This window comes from Helicoverpa armigera, chromosome 17, assembly GCF_030705265.1.
Source record: "Helicoverpa armigera isolate CAAS_96S chromosome 17, ASM3070526v1, whole genome shotgun sequence".
Lineage (NCBI taxonomy): Eukaryota > Metazoa > Arthropoda > Insecta > Lepidoptera > Noctuidae > Helicoverpa > Helicoverpa armigera.
The window spans coordinates 3,378,958-3,395,917 of record NC_087136.1 but is presented as its reverse complement, the minus strand read 5'-3'; the positions used below and the strand labels follow the sequence as shown (position 1 = coordinate 3,395,917).

Here is a 16,960-nt window from a genome sequence, read left to right as displayed (position 1 = left end):
TGATCATCTGTCAGTAAATTGACTGTCTAATTGGAACCGAGTTCAGGAATTTAATTTAAACATTTATTTATAGCTTTACTTGCTGTTCCCCGCGGTTACATCCACGTCCCGAGGAAACTACTTATCGCTCCCAGATAAAAAGTAGCATCAACCAATGGTTGACTGGCAGATAATGATTTGTCGCTGCGTAACATGACGCCGACAGTTCGTATGCATTAGTTTTAAGCTGTTAATACAAAATATAAATGAGTATATGATTTACTGTTATGATATTTATATACGGTATTAGATGCCTGGGTGAAATAAATAAATAAAACAAATATGTATCAGGCTCTAGTGTCCGGTGTGCCTTTCACTCATTTTTTTCAGTTTTGGCATAAAAGCCGGGCAGACTGATAGAACTACTTTCGCATGTAAAATATAAGTAAGTAGGTATTTGGCATTTGAGCTCTGGGAGCACAATTAGTAGGATTTAATAGCTGGCTATTGTTTGTGTGTGACACATTATTCGATGCCATAGTGTCAACTGCAATGTTTACCAATGTATGACCATGTGTAGTTGCTTATCAAATTAATGGGACCACGGAAATATGCAGAATGGTACTTACATCTAGGAATATGTATGGAGTAGGTAATGGCTGCTTAACTCATCTTTAAATATTTTATAAATAAGTTTATTCGCTTGTGTATTTTGTAGGAAAGATATGTACTTGAAATGTCAGGATTAACCCGTTGTATGTCGGAGCGCAGATACACGCGAGGCACAATTGATTTTCTGTTGTTTTATAATTAGTGACATACAAGAGGTTACAAAACCTATTATATTACTTCTACACCAATTTAATGTAAATAACTTAAGACAATTTAACTGTAAGAATCCAATAAACAAACAGACATGCTTAAACCCAAAACTAAATTCCTTATCGAGTCGAAAATTAACCTTCACCATAGCTGACTAATATCAGATTGTCGTTGCACCCAGCAGTTCGGTGGATGTAATTTTAAAGGGCCCTACATAACAGCGTTAGTTAGAACTGACAACTTAATTGGGTCGCCATCTGGCCAAGCAAGCTGTATGTGGTATAAAGCTGGAGCAATGCGCTTTATCAAATTGGTAAATATGTTCTTACTTATTGGAATGTAAGTTCCTATTAAGTTATTGAAGATGAAGATTGAAAGGAAGGTTCTGGAATTTATGACAACGTTACGGGTTGCAGTGCTTGGTGCCATTTATATTATTAGATTGATAAAAACATTATGGGCGTATTTCGAATACAACTTTAGTTGCAGTGGTGTTGTAATTAAGCTGAACAGCTAGAAGATAATAGCGATATGTGATCATATACCTAATTATATTTATTCTACAACGAAAGTAGTAGACTTGAAATGTCTTCTTCGGAATTTGTGTAAAATGAGTGCTGCTCGTGTTTAAAATATAAACTTACCTAAGAATTATAATTTATAATTTTATTTAAAAGAAGATTATAATTTTTAATTACCTACTTAAATGATATCCAGGATATTTATTTAGTCCTGAAATATAAAAGTCTGACATTTATTTCTAGAGCATTTTACTGAAAGATTTACTGTCGATAAAATTGAACAACTTTTCCGCTACTAAGATCGAATGACATCGCACGATTTTTCAAGATTTTTTACTGCAACAAGAATTCAGCGCAATCTAAAATCAGTTGGGAGCGACAAGTTAATTGGCTTTGCTGTCCAAAGTAGGGGGCAGTGTGTCATGTTCCAACTACTATTGCTTTTCTATGGTTCATGTAGTAGAAGTACTATCTTATTTATATTTGACGAAGTTTAAAGAGACACAGATCATTTAACACCAAAAGTGATTAAAAAATTGTTGAAAAGAAACCATTACCATTACTTTTTCTCGTGATATTATTTAATTTCTGAGTGAGTTTTTTAAAACGATTTAATAACTTTATCTAAGCTGACTTCATTCCACTTCAAAAAATATTTAATTACGAAAACAAAACCTAAGCAAAACGTAACTCTATATCACTAAACTTAGGTCTCAGAAATGCTTTGCAAACGCGGCTTAAGAAAACTAGTCCAGATGACAAGAAAAAGTGCTCGTTTTACTTTCTTTGTGGATTTATCCAGGGCGGCGCGCAAGGTTTTTATTACAATAAAAAGATACTGTCAGCTTTTACTCGGAATGTCAGATAAAAAAAAAAGAAAAAAAGCTACCAATTCTCGAACATTTGCCGAAAACGGTGGACGTATTCCAATTTCAATTTTCATTCGCGCCATATTGAACAAGTTACTTCGCGTTGCACTATTCTCAGTTCATGACCACGCTCGTATGAAATTTTACGGAATAGTCCGAATACCATGATTGAACATGCGACAACGCAGCAAAACGTGACAATGGAGGTTTCACTGCAATTTTTAGAGACTCGCTTGTATAAAAAATAACAGAATCAAATTACTTTTTTTTGTAAAACCAAAAGCCATCAATGGATACCCAAAACCCAAAACTTGTATGCACCGATAGTGCTGTATTACTATTTAATCGATAAAAATACATGATATCAACATTAACATTCCCGCAGATTTTTTTAAATCATAAAAACCGCTTTATCTTGTAGCTCAAAATAACTCCTAAAAATTATAAAATAGCATTCTATATTATTGTTGTTTTTCATGTACTGAATAAACACAATCGATCGGTTTTTAACCATTAACGCTTTAAAAAAAAACTTTCAGTCACATCACACCTGAAAGACTAGAGTTAAAATAAACAAATCTATTCTTACCTAAATGACAGAAAAAACACACCAACGCCGCAAACCACATCACGATAGTTTTATTTTTTCACATCATTAGGGCAAACGCACTCCTTTATCACTTATCTTCATTAGTAGAAGTTCACTTTAAATTGTCATCGCCAGTCACATTCACTATTCACCCGGCACAATGGACCTGTGAACAAAAAACATTGTCAATTCACATTTTTCTTACAACCAAGTTATGGAGCTTTAGAGTATCATACTACAGACTTTTAGTTGGCCGATAGTTTGTTTGGACTCATTAGTCAGCATGAAGATGAACGGTAATACGTACATTACAAAGATCAGGTATCTTGGCCGACTGAAAACTTTAATTGGGACCAAGTTTTTTAGAAAAAAAAACAACTATCGGTCAACTATCGGCCGACTGTTTAGTCTACAGTATGCAATTTCGTTACACTGTTATTTTAAAACAAATTTATTTTTGCAGCATTGCAAATTCTGACTCATAATGGAGCCATTTCAAAAATTTTGCGATACCAAGAAAACACACAATGGTTTGTTGAAATGAAAATCGTTTTCAATTGTTGTTCCCGAGATAGAAGTATTCTATTCGATTCTTCGTTTAATCGAATAGAATAATGATGTGTTGGTGTATTATCGGGTTACGTTAGCAGAGTGCTGATTCCGAGTTTTGTAAGTTTACGCGCTCGATACGTAATTATAACCTGGCTGAAGTAAAGAGTCATATGCTACATGACATGATTAGAATATAGCACGTTCATTCATTTTTCCGGATAATGACGTTTACTATTTCGCAAGTGAGCGCGTTTATAATACGACCAAGTGCCGATGACAGCCTTTATGAAATAAACATGTCAAAAATGAATACTACGTAATTAAGTTGTATGATAATTTACGCATCGAGAAAGTTAACTTGCAAAACTCGCACTAGGCACTCTGTTTTACAATGATTATAGAGTTGTCAGTGAATCGGCAAACAAACATAGCTATTCGTCAAACATAGTATCATATAATTTTTTTTTCAATACAGTATACCTACCTATGTACTAGCTTTGTTTGCAAACAAAATTGTTGTGTCACCTTAGTAAAAAACATAATCCTTTTTAGCATTGGGTGATTCAATTGTTTTATCACGCATATCTCTTTGTATTTAAATAAAATCTAAGTTTGCCTACATTTGCTTGCCCAATTGCAGCCCCGGATCTATACTCAATACTCAATACTCAATAACTTTATTGCATTCCATAATGTGTACAGGCTGGTGGGTAAAATTAAAAGAAACAATTATGGACCCTGTCGGGCACAGCAAAGTTAGTTTTTAGAGGAGAGGACGAAGAGCGCTTTTTAAACATATTAATATTGAATTAAATGTAGAAAATCTTATTATATTTAGATATTTGAGTAGGTATTATTTCTGTGTAGATTTATTTACGTTTTACTTAATATTATTTATTAAATTTATATTCGTTTATTTATATATTATTAATTTATATTATAAATATTCTATATTATGTATTAATCGTTATTAATTATTTTATTTATTTATATTTATTTATAAATTAGCTGTAGTTTTTTTATTTATGACTCAATAGTAAGAATCTAATTAAAGGTATTGCACGGTAAGTAAGGTAATTAAATTGATATATTAAGTACTGCTTGTTTATTCCAGTTATCCTAGTTTCCCTAGTTGGTATTTATCTTTGAAATATTCGTCAATTGTGTAGTAGCTTTTATCTAAGAGAAATCGTTTTAGTTTATTGGTAAATATATTATTTGATTCAGTGTTTTTTTATGTATTCTGGTAATTTATTGTAGATTTTAATGGACGTAACAAACGCACTAGAGGAATGCATATTTAATCGTGAGGTTGGTAGATTGAGTCTATTTCCATGTCTAAGTTTGTGTTTTGTTTGGATGTCTGCTCTTTTACTGTAGAATTGTGGGTGCTTCCTTACAAATTAAAATCTAGGGGGGGGCAAGCCGGGGCCTGTGCCCCGGGCGGCAAATTCAGGGGGCGGTAAAACTCACACTTCACAGACCAATGGATAACTAATTTTGACCACGGAAAAATTAACGGTTAAATAAAAATAGCACAAGTACAGCAATTTCATGGCCATATCAACTTGACCGATACCCTGAGCGCGGAGTGAGTCATGCTGCATGACTGCACGAACATTTATTATTCACGAGGCGAAGTTTTAGCAAACTAAAATTGATTAAAAATTATTTGCGATCATCTATGAGCCAGGATATTCCTGACTCATATTTATTTTTATTTTAAATCCTACATAACAGATTACTGTAGTAGTTATCTACAGCGCCACCTTAACCTATGGTGCAAGGTGTGCGAATAACCTGGGCGCCTCGGTCTCAGGGGCGCCGCGGGACGCCCCACCACCAGGAATTTTGGATGAAATTGCACCATATGATAAGGAAGTTCCAAATTGTATCACGATACTGACAAGCAAAATTCCTAAAAAAGTCGCCTTCGCTTTGTTTGATTGATCATTTTAATTATTTTTTACTTATAACATCCTCCAACTAAGTGAAAAAATTCTCGCTCGCTACGCTCGCGGTTAAATGACAATGTATGTCCTGTTTTTCTGATTGTTTATTATTTTTATTGACTCGGTCGTCGGTCATTGATTCGGTCTCTAATCACGTTTTCTTTTTATTTGTACTTAATTCCCAGTTTAATTTGTGAGTCTTGTCAGTGTCAGTATACTTGATCAGATAATTTTGTGTCGCAGGCTCAAAAAATTTCGCGCTCGCTTCGCTCGCGAAATATTATATATGTTATGGACCAAGTGATAAATTGGGCAGTATACATAATGCCCGGTCATTATGAATAATGCCCAATATGAGAGTGCAATTTGATAATAATTATTCAAATAATCAAATTGACCGGGCACTATACATATTGCCGTTTGAGCAAAGTAATACAAACATATTAAATTTCATTTTTTTTATTGTTATTGACATTTAACTTAAAATAAACTAAATATTAAACCACTTAAATAATCAGCCTCATGATTTGGATTAATTATGAAGGACTTCTGCCTTAAAAATTCACTAGATTTTGCATTTAAAAGTTAAGGAAAGTCATATTAAAAACAAAACATAAAATATAATTAAATTTAAAACAAAAAAATTACAACATATCTTTGTTTTATACAAATGACTTATTATTATAAAACAAAATAAATTAAAGTTTAAGCGATCGGACCCATTATTTGGCATAATTAACTTTTATTTCGTTTCTCTAAATAAAAGTCACATAGAAAATATAATTAAAATAGGGTGCTATTTAAACAGGCTTCTTTTTAATATCATTACTCGCCTCCAAAAATGTATGTTGCCTTCTAAATTACTAAGTCAGCCACAATTAAATTTGTAGCATGCTAAAGTAAACTTCTGAAATACTATTAAATGACATCATAAAATATATTTATTTAGCTTCTAATTTTTTTACTCAGTACGTTTAAAATATAACACATCCCATATCAATTGACAGAGCATGGAAGTAAGCACGCAACATGCAGCAAGCATGGCTTCTGTCACGGCTCCGGCGCTGCGGGGCTCCGGCGGTCCCATGCGAGCTTAACGTCGCAGATGGTTTTCACGCTCACCACGCTCGCAGGCCGCCTCGCCCCTCCGCGCCTACGCGGTTTTGAATTGCACTCTAGGGGTAGGGCAGACAAGACTACGTGGAGTCGGTTTTGCAGCGATTCGTTTTCGTCACTAAGTTCAGTTTCTAATACAATGTTTTGAATCCAAATTAAATTCTACCATAAAAAAAACGAGCCAAGAAAAATGAGATCAAGAAAAACGAGGCCGAGTTAGTAAATTAGATGACAATTGTCCAATAAATAATTTTGTGGCTAGACTTATAATTTCCCATTAAAATAGAACATATAATTTAAAACAATAATCATAAAATATGTAGCAAGTAACATGATTTATTTTTTAGAACATCTGCCACCCTCGCACCGCATAAAATATAGCTTTATTATCAAATTGCCCAACTATCATGTAGCAATATAATAATGCCCGTGCAATGTGATAAATAATGAAGTTAAGGTAGTTATTAATCACTTGGCCCGATAAAGCTAGACATTATTCATAATGCTCGGGCATTATAAATAATGCCCGAATTAATCACATGGTCCATAACATATATACCTGCATTGCCTTAATAGATTCGTAAGTCAAGTCCACGCTGTCTCACCTTTTTTAAGTCAAATGTTGAAAACATTTTTTTATGGAGTCCTCAGAACCACAAAAAGTTTGCGCTTCCGACTGCTTGTTACTTTACAGCGCTTTTTAAAACTTATTAACTTTTTGTGTCCCAAAATTGAAAAATTTGCGCGCTCGCTACGCTCGCGCTACTTTTCACAATAGGCTAGTTTCCTAAAAAATAATAATTAGTCCGTCTTGTAGATTGTCCAAAATTAAGCGATACGTATTTTTTCTTTTTTAAATTGGATCAGAACTTGTTAAGATATAGCGTGTTAAAGTTGAGTGTGACGTCACAAGTTGCTACAATTTTCAGGACACTGTGACGTAAAAGGCCCCCACTCCTAAGTTTTGAAGCGTATTATCTTTGTCATTTTATGTTTAATTAAAAAAAGAAAAAATACGTATCCAATATTTTTTGATTATCTAAAAAGCGGACTAAATATTATTTCATTATTTCGACCCTGGAAACTACCCTATTGCATTGGGCTGTCTCGACTTTCATAACTTAAACCTGGCCAACAGTTTGAGCATACAATGAATTGGACACATTTTTAAAGTCTTTTGCCTACCAAAAAAGAGCACTTCATTCGAACGTTCTTATTTATATTCCTTGTAACTACTGTAAGTACTTCAATACATAATTGGCGCTTGGGTGATGATTGCACCCAGGCGCTACATGAGCTAGAGACGGCCCTGCCTGCCTACATATTGATAGCTAATATTATATAGATGTAAAAGGTGAAAATAAACATAAGTAGGTAGGCGGGGCGGCATTTTTCAGATTTTGCCCCGCCTAATAAAAATTGAAGATCCGGCTGCCCAATTGACAGAATCGTCATATCGCGCTCTGAATCATTGATGTCTATGAAAAAGATCCAGATGAGAGTTGTAACACTTTAGCTCATTGGCTACGGAGACGTGTGAAAACGCGGGGAACAGCTAGTTTCTCATAAAACTCACTAACATTATTCATGATGAGTTAACTTGGTATTATCCTACTCGCTACAAAAGTTTCTGACTCAACGCAACTAAAGTTAAAACTTAAGACAGCTTTGCTGTTTAACGTTGACTATCATAATCCTTAGTGTTCATTGTTGTGTTATTTTATGTGAAAGCAAGATTGTTATTCACGCGGAGAGTACTTTCTATTTAATGATGAAACTTACAGATCATGTTGTCTATTTTCTGCACCCAATTTGTTCACAAGGTAAAGATGTTTATTTCACGTGATAGGGTGAGCCTTATTGTGACTTGACAGTAAATGTACTGTAAATGTATTGTACTTCTTTTGCTGTGCCCTAACAGGGTCCATATTATGTACCTAGCTTTAAGCCCCTAGTAACATCGTTGTAACATTATGGTATGAAAATAAATATGAATATGAAAATGTTCTCTAGGTGATCCAGTTCTACATGATTTTTAAACAGCTTAATTTTCATAAGTGACCATGAAATCTGTCCGATTTATCACGCCATTGTAGTTGTGGTTACTCTCGTCGCCATTTTGTTTCAGGTCACGGACGTATGTGGTTTTTTTAACAGTTTATTTACATTTTATATCAAATTAAAGCCTGCAGGGTGAACATGTGGTCATTTGGCCCTGAGGCAGTCAACTGTGACATCAAAGTGCACATGCGAACATGACGCAGTTTATAATGTGGTGGGTATCGAGCAATGAAGGTACACATAAGTACACTTTATATAAATACTAGCTTTTGCCCGCAACTTCGTTCGCGTGGAATAGTGACTACCAGCAGATTTTTGATTTGACCAATAGATGGCGCTATATGTCCGGAATAATTTTATTTTTATTTTTTTTTGTAATAAAAACTATCCTATGTCCTTTCTCAAGTTTCAAACTATGCCTGTACCAAATTTCACACAAATCGGTTCAGTAGTTTAGGCGTGAAGAAAAGACAGACAGACAGACAGAGTTACTTTCGCATTTATATCATATAAGATAATACTGTCGCAGTAATAATACTGTGACTGTACATTTGATTTTCTAATTTTTAACCTATCAGATTTCTTAATATTTCACTTCGAAGCAGCAGCTCTTAGACAGAATTTTTCATGGTATCAATGGCAATATGGTTGCTTTCTATGACATTATAAAGGTTGCTTTTTAACGATAAAAAATCACGAATATAACTCGTCCATAGACCATAGGTACATAACAAATACTTATTTGGAGACCAACATTGTAAGACGACGCTCTCAATCAATGATAACGATTGATTAAATCAACATAACCCATTGAATTGCGAAGTTCGTAAGACAAGCTAGGAACTGGTTATAACAATACACGTTACAAACTTGCCGGTTGTTCATGAGTATAATACGGCTGGGTTTGCTGTTAACATATTGCCGCGTTTCCAGCAATCGAGTGAAACTTGCCAGTGACACATTTAATGCTTTCGCAACCAAATTGGACCGGACGGGAGTGGGAACTTTTGTTATTGGTGTGCACGTTTCAATGCGCTTTGTTATGGTTCGTGAAGAATATTTAATCAGGTCACGGGTGGAAGAAAAGCTTAGGGCACATATTTTCATACATTGAAATACTTCGGTAATACTGACTTGACGAATAATGATGAACTATCCATGACAAATTAAGTTGTCTGTGTCTGTTCATTACATTCTGTCAAGAGACTGTCGAAAGTGTATAAAATACCACATCAATTAAACCTACCTACTAACTGCTTAAGTAAAAGATCGACTATCCAATATTGAAGCTCCCATCTTACCTACTGTGTAAATACACCGCAAAAACATCCGAACGAGCAAGAAATCACAACAATTAAACAACTGCACAAATATCATTCAAGTTGTCATAACAACAAATAAATAAATACAAATAATAATAAGAAAGTAAGAGATACTCCAGCGGGGAAAGTTCCAAGTTCTTTTATTCATTGTTAACGAAAGTTTTACTAACTTATTTCCATTTGCTTGGTGAAGCGACAGAGGAAAAGTTACCGACTGGCAATTACATCCGTCATAGTTAAGCCGGACGAACGTACGGAATATAGTTAGCTATGTGGCCTCTGTAGACAACGATGTCTAAGCCAGTTTGCTATATCTTTGTTTAATAGGAACAAACAGAACCCTTTGTACCAGTATTGGTTAAACCGGTATGAACTGGTTAAGGTACCTACAACCATGATGTTTGGAGTAAGTTGACAGTAGGTAATACAGCTTATACATAAGAATGATACGTAGGCTACTTTTTATCTGAATACGATAAGGAATTTTCAAAATCGGTTCGCCAGATCCCGTCTTTTTTTTACAGATTACATTATCTCCTACTAACTCACAAAATGCGCGTCTTAATAAGTTATAGTTTAGAAGTAAAGATACATATTTGTATTTCCTTCAGTCAACAGGCAACTGCGACTGATAGCCAACTATCTCCCCAGTACGAGTAACCCATTTCAACTTTTATTTAATTAGAATTAATTAAGAATCCCTGCTAACCACGCGTGGCTAACTAATTCCGTCCACGTCTCATGTCCAGAGAAACGTTCTGTAGTTAGTCCCACTACACATTGGACATAATAAACATATAGGTTTTCTTTGTCTTGGCTCACTGCCCAGTCCGTTTACCGTAAAAAGTTGGAAGTGCGCTCATTACTCTGCACAGAAGCAGATGTTTTGTGACCTGATTATACGTAAAACCGAATGTAGTGTGAGTCAGTATGGGTAGAAATAAAACCTACTGCTCAAAATAAATCTTTTGATTAAAGACTGAAAAACACACACTAACTTCAGCCTGTGGTATTCTACATCGTTACGCGTTTAAACTGTCTTCCCACCAATATGTTTCCAAATTCTAAGCTGTTCTTAAGTTATAAGTAGTGAACCATACGTAGCTTTCTTTTATATACCTAACTATGTAGATGTCTTATTTACAAAACCAAAGCATATTTAATTAACTTGTTATATTTTTAGCAAGTGGTATATAGAGATTCCCATGAGACGCCAAGTCGCATTCTATCATGCGATCCCAATATGTGTCGTGGGACGTGACATGGTTTTTAAGTTTTGTTTCTATAAGTAAGATTCTGTTCTTCGAAATATTTTTCTTTCATAATTTTATTTTCTTAGTAATGAGACTTCGTTGTAGGTGATAATTGGATTATAAGTTAACTGGAATTGGTACTTAAAAGCTCCATCTTAGTTTTTTATAACTGAACAACTAAAAAAAATCAAATAAAATATACAAATCTATGTACGTTTGTAAATAGAACAAATTGAAGTGTGTGTTTGCTATAGAAAAGTAAAACATTTTTAACAAATGGAATACGAATGTTTATACATGCATACGTTGTCCATAGTTATGAATACTATCTAAACTAGAAGTAGTAATAAATTCTATCATGGGAAATTTGAATTTTATACAAGAAATAAAAATCCCATACTAATAAAATATTTTATATTGTTCTATCAGCCAATAACACGTAGGACTCTACTTCAGCAAATTCATATAGACGACTTAAATAGACATTCGGCACAATGATAGCCAAAAGTCTAAAAATGAGAAAGGAAAAAAGAAAACTGGCCTGAGAAAGGACAAAGGCTCCATTATATCCAGCCGCAATATTTCCTTTAGAACACGAATGAATCCGCGAGAAAATACTACTACTCTGATTATCACTATTAGATATAACAACTTCTCCAATTAGATATAACATAAGTGCAGTAACACATAGTAACATAATCCCCTTTCCCGACCAGAAACGACTGATACCGACACGGAAACCTGCAATACCGATGATCTTAGTGAATCAATTACGCTAATTAAGGCTTGGCTGCATAATTTCGAGAGTATAAACATCAAAACGTGTTAGATCCATGTTCAAGCTCCGCTGAGTGTGTGCTAATGCCTTTGATCGGGTACGGCACGGTTGACTGTGGGCACGGCAGTGGCTCGGAGCTCTTTCACTCGGAACACATCCACGTTTGTGTAATCAAGCCTCGCATGTTTTATTTTTGGCGGTGGTGCGAAAATAGGACAGTGTTGGTGGAATTCTGAGGCATAGTTTTGACCTTAAAAGTTTTTTTTAGGAAGTTTCCGGAAATATTTTTTATTATCACTAACAGTAAACACTCCTTGCAAAACACTGGTTCTCAGCTGCATCCAGTTAGACTGGAAGCCGACAACAACATAGTTGATAAAAAGGCTTGGGAGATGACTTTCAATCAGCGCCAAATAACTTTGCATTTCTGAAGTTAATCATTTAGTACTTCATTCATGTGCAGTAGTATTTTTTTTTCTTTAAATTTTGCAAAACCCAGATCTTTACGAACAAATGAATATAATCGCTAACTTTATAAATACAAAGTTTTTCAGAGAATTCATTTACAACTTACATTTATAAAATATTTCGTATGGAATTCGTAATAATATAATAATGGTCAATCAATACCGCCTATATAACCAATATTCATAAATCTGTATCGAGCTCATCAAACTATCCATAATATATCGCTTTTCAATGTAACACCTGCTATATTCAATAATTTATCATTCTGTACATTATGTTAATACAATAAATAAACTATGAGCTTGTATTATATGGCATGGACACAACCGTAGTAAGTCGGTAACCATTATGTAACAATTTAAATTATATATGACGGTAACCGAATGTTTGGTAATTGGACGGTGACATAAATTATAGTGTTGAAGATAATGGCTTTATTATTTCTTTATTTAACTATTTCAAAGTAAAAGGAAGAAGATATTTAATGTTCATTATAATATTACAACAAATTAGTAGGGAAAAAATAAACAAAATATCTTTTAACCATATGTGAATTTTGAAAAGTAGCTCTACATTTCTAATTCGCCAATTTTCCATTCTTCATCCATAAGTCACATCTTTTACATACAAGTCTTATAAAAAGAAACCACTTACCATAAGAAACATATCAACAACTATAAACTACAAAGAAACTAAAGAAAGAACAGAAAAGAAAGAAAGAATAACTAACTAAAAGAAACTCCAAGTAAATTCACGTTTGAATAGCTACGTAAGTAGGTCAATAAGAAATCAAAAGATTAAACACATTTGCACGCCTAGATCTAAAAGGGGTTAACCCAAAAATCTAGTTTCTGAAGCTATGCATACCATCAATTTCCTTAAACGAACATACATACATCGACCAACAAAACTGATTTAAAAATGTGTTCTAGCTGCGTGCAAGCATTTTTCTATCCGGAACACACACACACAGTAAGTAAAAAGTCGTGGTGGCCTAGTGGGTAAAGAACCAACCTATCGAGTATAGAACCAACCTATCGAGGGTGTGGGTTCGATTCCAGTTCAGGCAAGTACCAATGCAACTTTTCTAAGTATATCTTGGACACCAATGGCTGATAAAAAAGTAAAGGAAAACATCTTGAGGAAACCTGGACTATATAGTCGTGAAATCACCAACCCACATTGAGCAAGCGTGGTGATGAATGCTCAATCCTTCTCCGTGTGAGAGGAGGCCTGTGCCCAGCAGTGGGACGATAAAAAAGGTGTAACAGTATACAGAACTTTTTTAGAGGACTTTTCTAAAATAAAATGATTTTTGAGTTAATCCTTTTAGATGTAGGTGTGCGATATACTTATAGGTTAAACCCAAATTCAAACATCAACAAGGATTATGTTTCACTATTAATTAAATATTTAATGGAAATCAATACTTATTAATGAAAATCATTGTCAACGTTAATTGCAAATGTGTATGAGATTTAATTTAATACGAACTGTTGTCGAATGTATTTAGTTAAGTCGATAATTTGTTTGTTTTTTGAATTAATTTTTGTTGTTACTATAAATAGTGTGAAAATTTTCATGCTTAATTGGGGCTGGAATGTCAGTTTTCTATAGAAATAAAGTAAATTTTATTTTTATTTTTGCTTTAATTTTTAGAACTATCAATCAAATTCTTGCGAAAGTTTATTTAGGTTACAAAGCTTTTGGCGGGCAAATTGACGTGGTAACTAGTGGAACATGAAAAAATAGTAATTATAGGTAAACACATAGTGATTTTTAAATATAGTTCTAATGTAAAATATTATTCAGTTACCTGTAATCAATATAATTTATACGTAGCTTTAATACATGAACAAGATACTAGTGCAAATATTCAAAAACATTTCGAACACATCCCTCACTTTATTTTACAAAGCCCAATAAACTAGGAGAAATATCAACACTACGCATAACAACGGAGCGTTAATATTTTTCCCATCCATGGCAATTTCCCCTCACAGCAGGTAATATTACATCATAGCGAATAGGTAAGGTGATATTTTTAGGAATTTTCGTTTATGGGTTGACATAAGAACACTCATATTAAGTGTTTGTAAGGATAAGTACATTATAGTGTAGTTATATGGTTTCTTTCCTTTTCCATACTTTATTCTTACCTAAATAGAGGTTTAACTAGGTACTCGTTAGAAGCAATGTAGGTACGTGCATATCAGAAACGAACGTATGTGCTACGCCATTCATTTCGACGACATTCGGAAAAGCGCCTCAAAAGGCACGTATTCTGTAACGGTCTCAAAGGCATTAAAACATTCGCCGATGCGTGCCTTTTAATCACACTTGCGGCCCTTTAAAACCATTCCATACGCGTTTGTGCAATCACCGTCACAGAGGAAATCTGTATCAGCTCTCTAGAGCCTTCAATCAGAAATCCCACGTTTATTATCTAGAAACTTTCCGTTCCCATGATACGGAAAAATATTGGAAAAGTTAGACTTTGTAGCTGAGTGCTTTTCGAGCACCGAGTTACACATCCCCGTATAGTCATTACGCGAATACGTATCGTAAAAGGGCAATAGTCGTAAGGGAACATGAGAGTAACTTAATTTCATAAGATAAGAAAAATGACGCAAAATGTTATGAACAAGATCGTATAATTACGCTGTTTAAACAACACAATGCCTTTATGAGCCACTGAATTACTTTAATGGCCCTCCGGCGCCTTTTGCTTATGAGACGTTTAAAAGCTAATTCTCATACGACGATGGTTCGTGTATTATGTACGCTGCGTAGAATTTCCAATGCGAACATTTTCAAAGAAATATTCCAGCGACTGAGTTTCAAATATAAACCAGGTTTTCCCGATTGATTTAAAGCAAGCAGATAGTAATTTATCTGCGTTTAGGAAGTGGAGAAAATCGAAAAGGAAACTAGACAATTTTTGTGTTAAAAAAATGTAGTCGTCCGTCGTCCGCTTTCCGATCGCCGTAGTGGGCAGCAGTAAAAATTTTACGCTTCGGGAAAGCGTTTGTGCAATCAAAGCGGATTGTGCTGAAAATCTAAGCTAAGCCGCGTTAAGCGCAGTAGGCACCGGGAAAACATTTCGCGCCGCCTGAATCCTATTACTGATTTTTAAAAAGGTTTTACGAATGCCAAGTGTCTGTTTGGTAGACGTCTTGTGTTTCGCTAATGCTATCGTCAACTTAAAATAAATTTCGCGAAGGATAAAATGTGTCAGTTGAGATCTTAATTACGTATTCATGTCGATATTCGTGGATAAGAGCGCTTTGGAAGAGATATTTCGTGGAATTACATTTTTGTTTGTGTAAGATACTTTGTACCTAAGCCCTATGTTGATTTTCATGCGTTGATCTTTCTTCATTTTTCAAAACTCAAACATTCTTCGCACGTTTTTAAAATAAATAATGAATTGCGAGGTGTAAAAGTAAATTTTTCAACAGTTTTAGTCTTTTTTTTTCAAATATTTACAAGACGTGACTGTAAGACGTGCATATCAGTCTAAATTTTTAAAGCTGTTTTTTTTTTTGTTTCACAGACTTTGAAAATTGTCATGTATTACACAAAAACTAAAACAAATAAACAGAAACCTTGGCAGTTAGATTTTCAGTCTCGTTACAAAAACGAACATAAATACCGAGAAAAAAGCAAAAAACATTTCGCATTTTCATTAATGATGCAAACGATTTACATTAATAGAACAGATAAAATATAAACCGAGATATTTCCTATCAGTTAGAATAATAACGCCATTCTTTATTTTATTCCCAAAGCAATTTATAGGAATTGAAAACATTTCAGAAAGGTATCGATATATCTAAGTAGTTTTAAGTTGAAATAATAAATTATATACTGTAACTGGTTACAATATCTATACAAAGGTATAAAAGAAAATTGTTTTAGTTACACTACTTATAACTCAAGACTGGCTGAACCACTTAAGCTGAAAATTAGAAGGGACACAGGAGTTTTAATCACGATCTTGCTATGTTGGGACACGGGTGAAACCGCGGGCAATGTAGTTAAAAATAATATGGGAATCAGTTTGTTTTACTTTTACACTCAATCGGTACTACTACTAGTGTAATGTGATAAAGAATTACAGCCTTACTTATAAAAATCAACAAATCATCTTCTAAGCATTGTTTTAAGTAATTACTACTTAAAGCCTTAAGTAGTGATTAAATTATTTTGACCTATAAACGTTGCTTAAGCATGTCTTAAGTAATGAACAGATAATGACATAAAAACATACTAATTTCTCAACACTACCGGAATGTTGGTAGCTTAAAAAAATATTTGTCATCAAAACGTTGTGTAATGGCAACAATGGCATCCGTAAAATATAAAATTAAAAAGTTGAGCTGTCAATAAACCGGAAATGAAAAATCAGCTGGTAAGAATCCAGCCATTTTGATAATTAGCGGGTTAAACAAGGGTGTGAGGCTACTTAATTTGACAGCTCATTTAAGACATTGCTAAGAAAATGATTTATTTCAGCCACGTTTATAAGTAAGATTTTTTCTTAAACATCTCTTAAGTATAACTTTTATTGTGTATATATGTAGGTATAATATCGTATAAAAACAATAACATGTATTCACCATCCTGTATCCTATAATGGAGGCGAATTCGCAAAAATGCTCCACGAGAGAATTTC

At 34.0% G+C, this 16,960-nt stretch overlaps 1 protein-coding gene across 1 annotated transcript in view; it reads right to left on the bottom strand.

Annotated features, from left to right (window-relative positions):
- LOC110370380 (hemicentin-2) overlaps nt 1-16,960 on the bottom strand; it is an 81,099-nt gene that overhangs the window by 59,152 nt on the left and 4,987 nt on the right. Inside the window, exon 2 of the mRNA XM_021326152.3 lies at nt 2,781-2,946. Within this exon, the coding sequence (XP_021181827.3) occupies nt 2,781-2,820 (40 nt within the window). The 5' untranslated portion in view covers nt 2,821-2,946. The remainder of the gene's footprint in view (nt 1-2,780; nt 2,947-16,960) is intronic.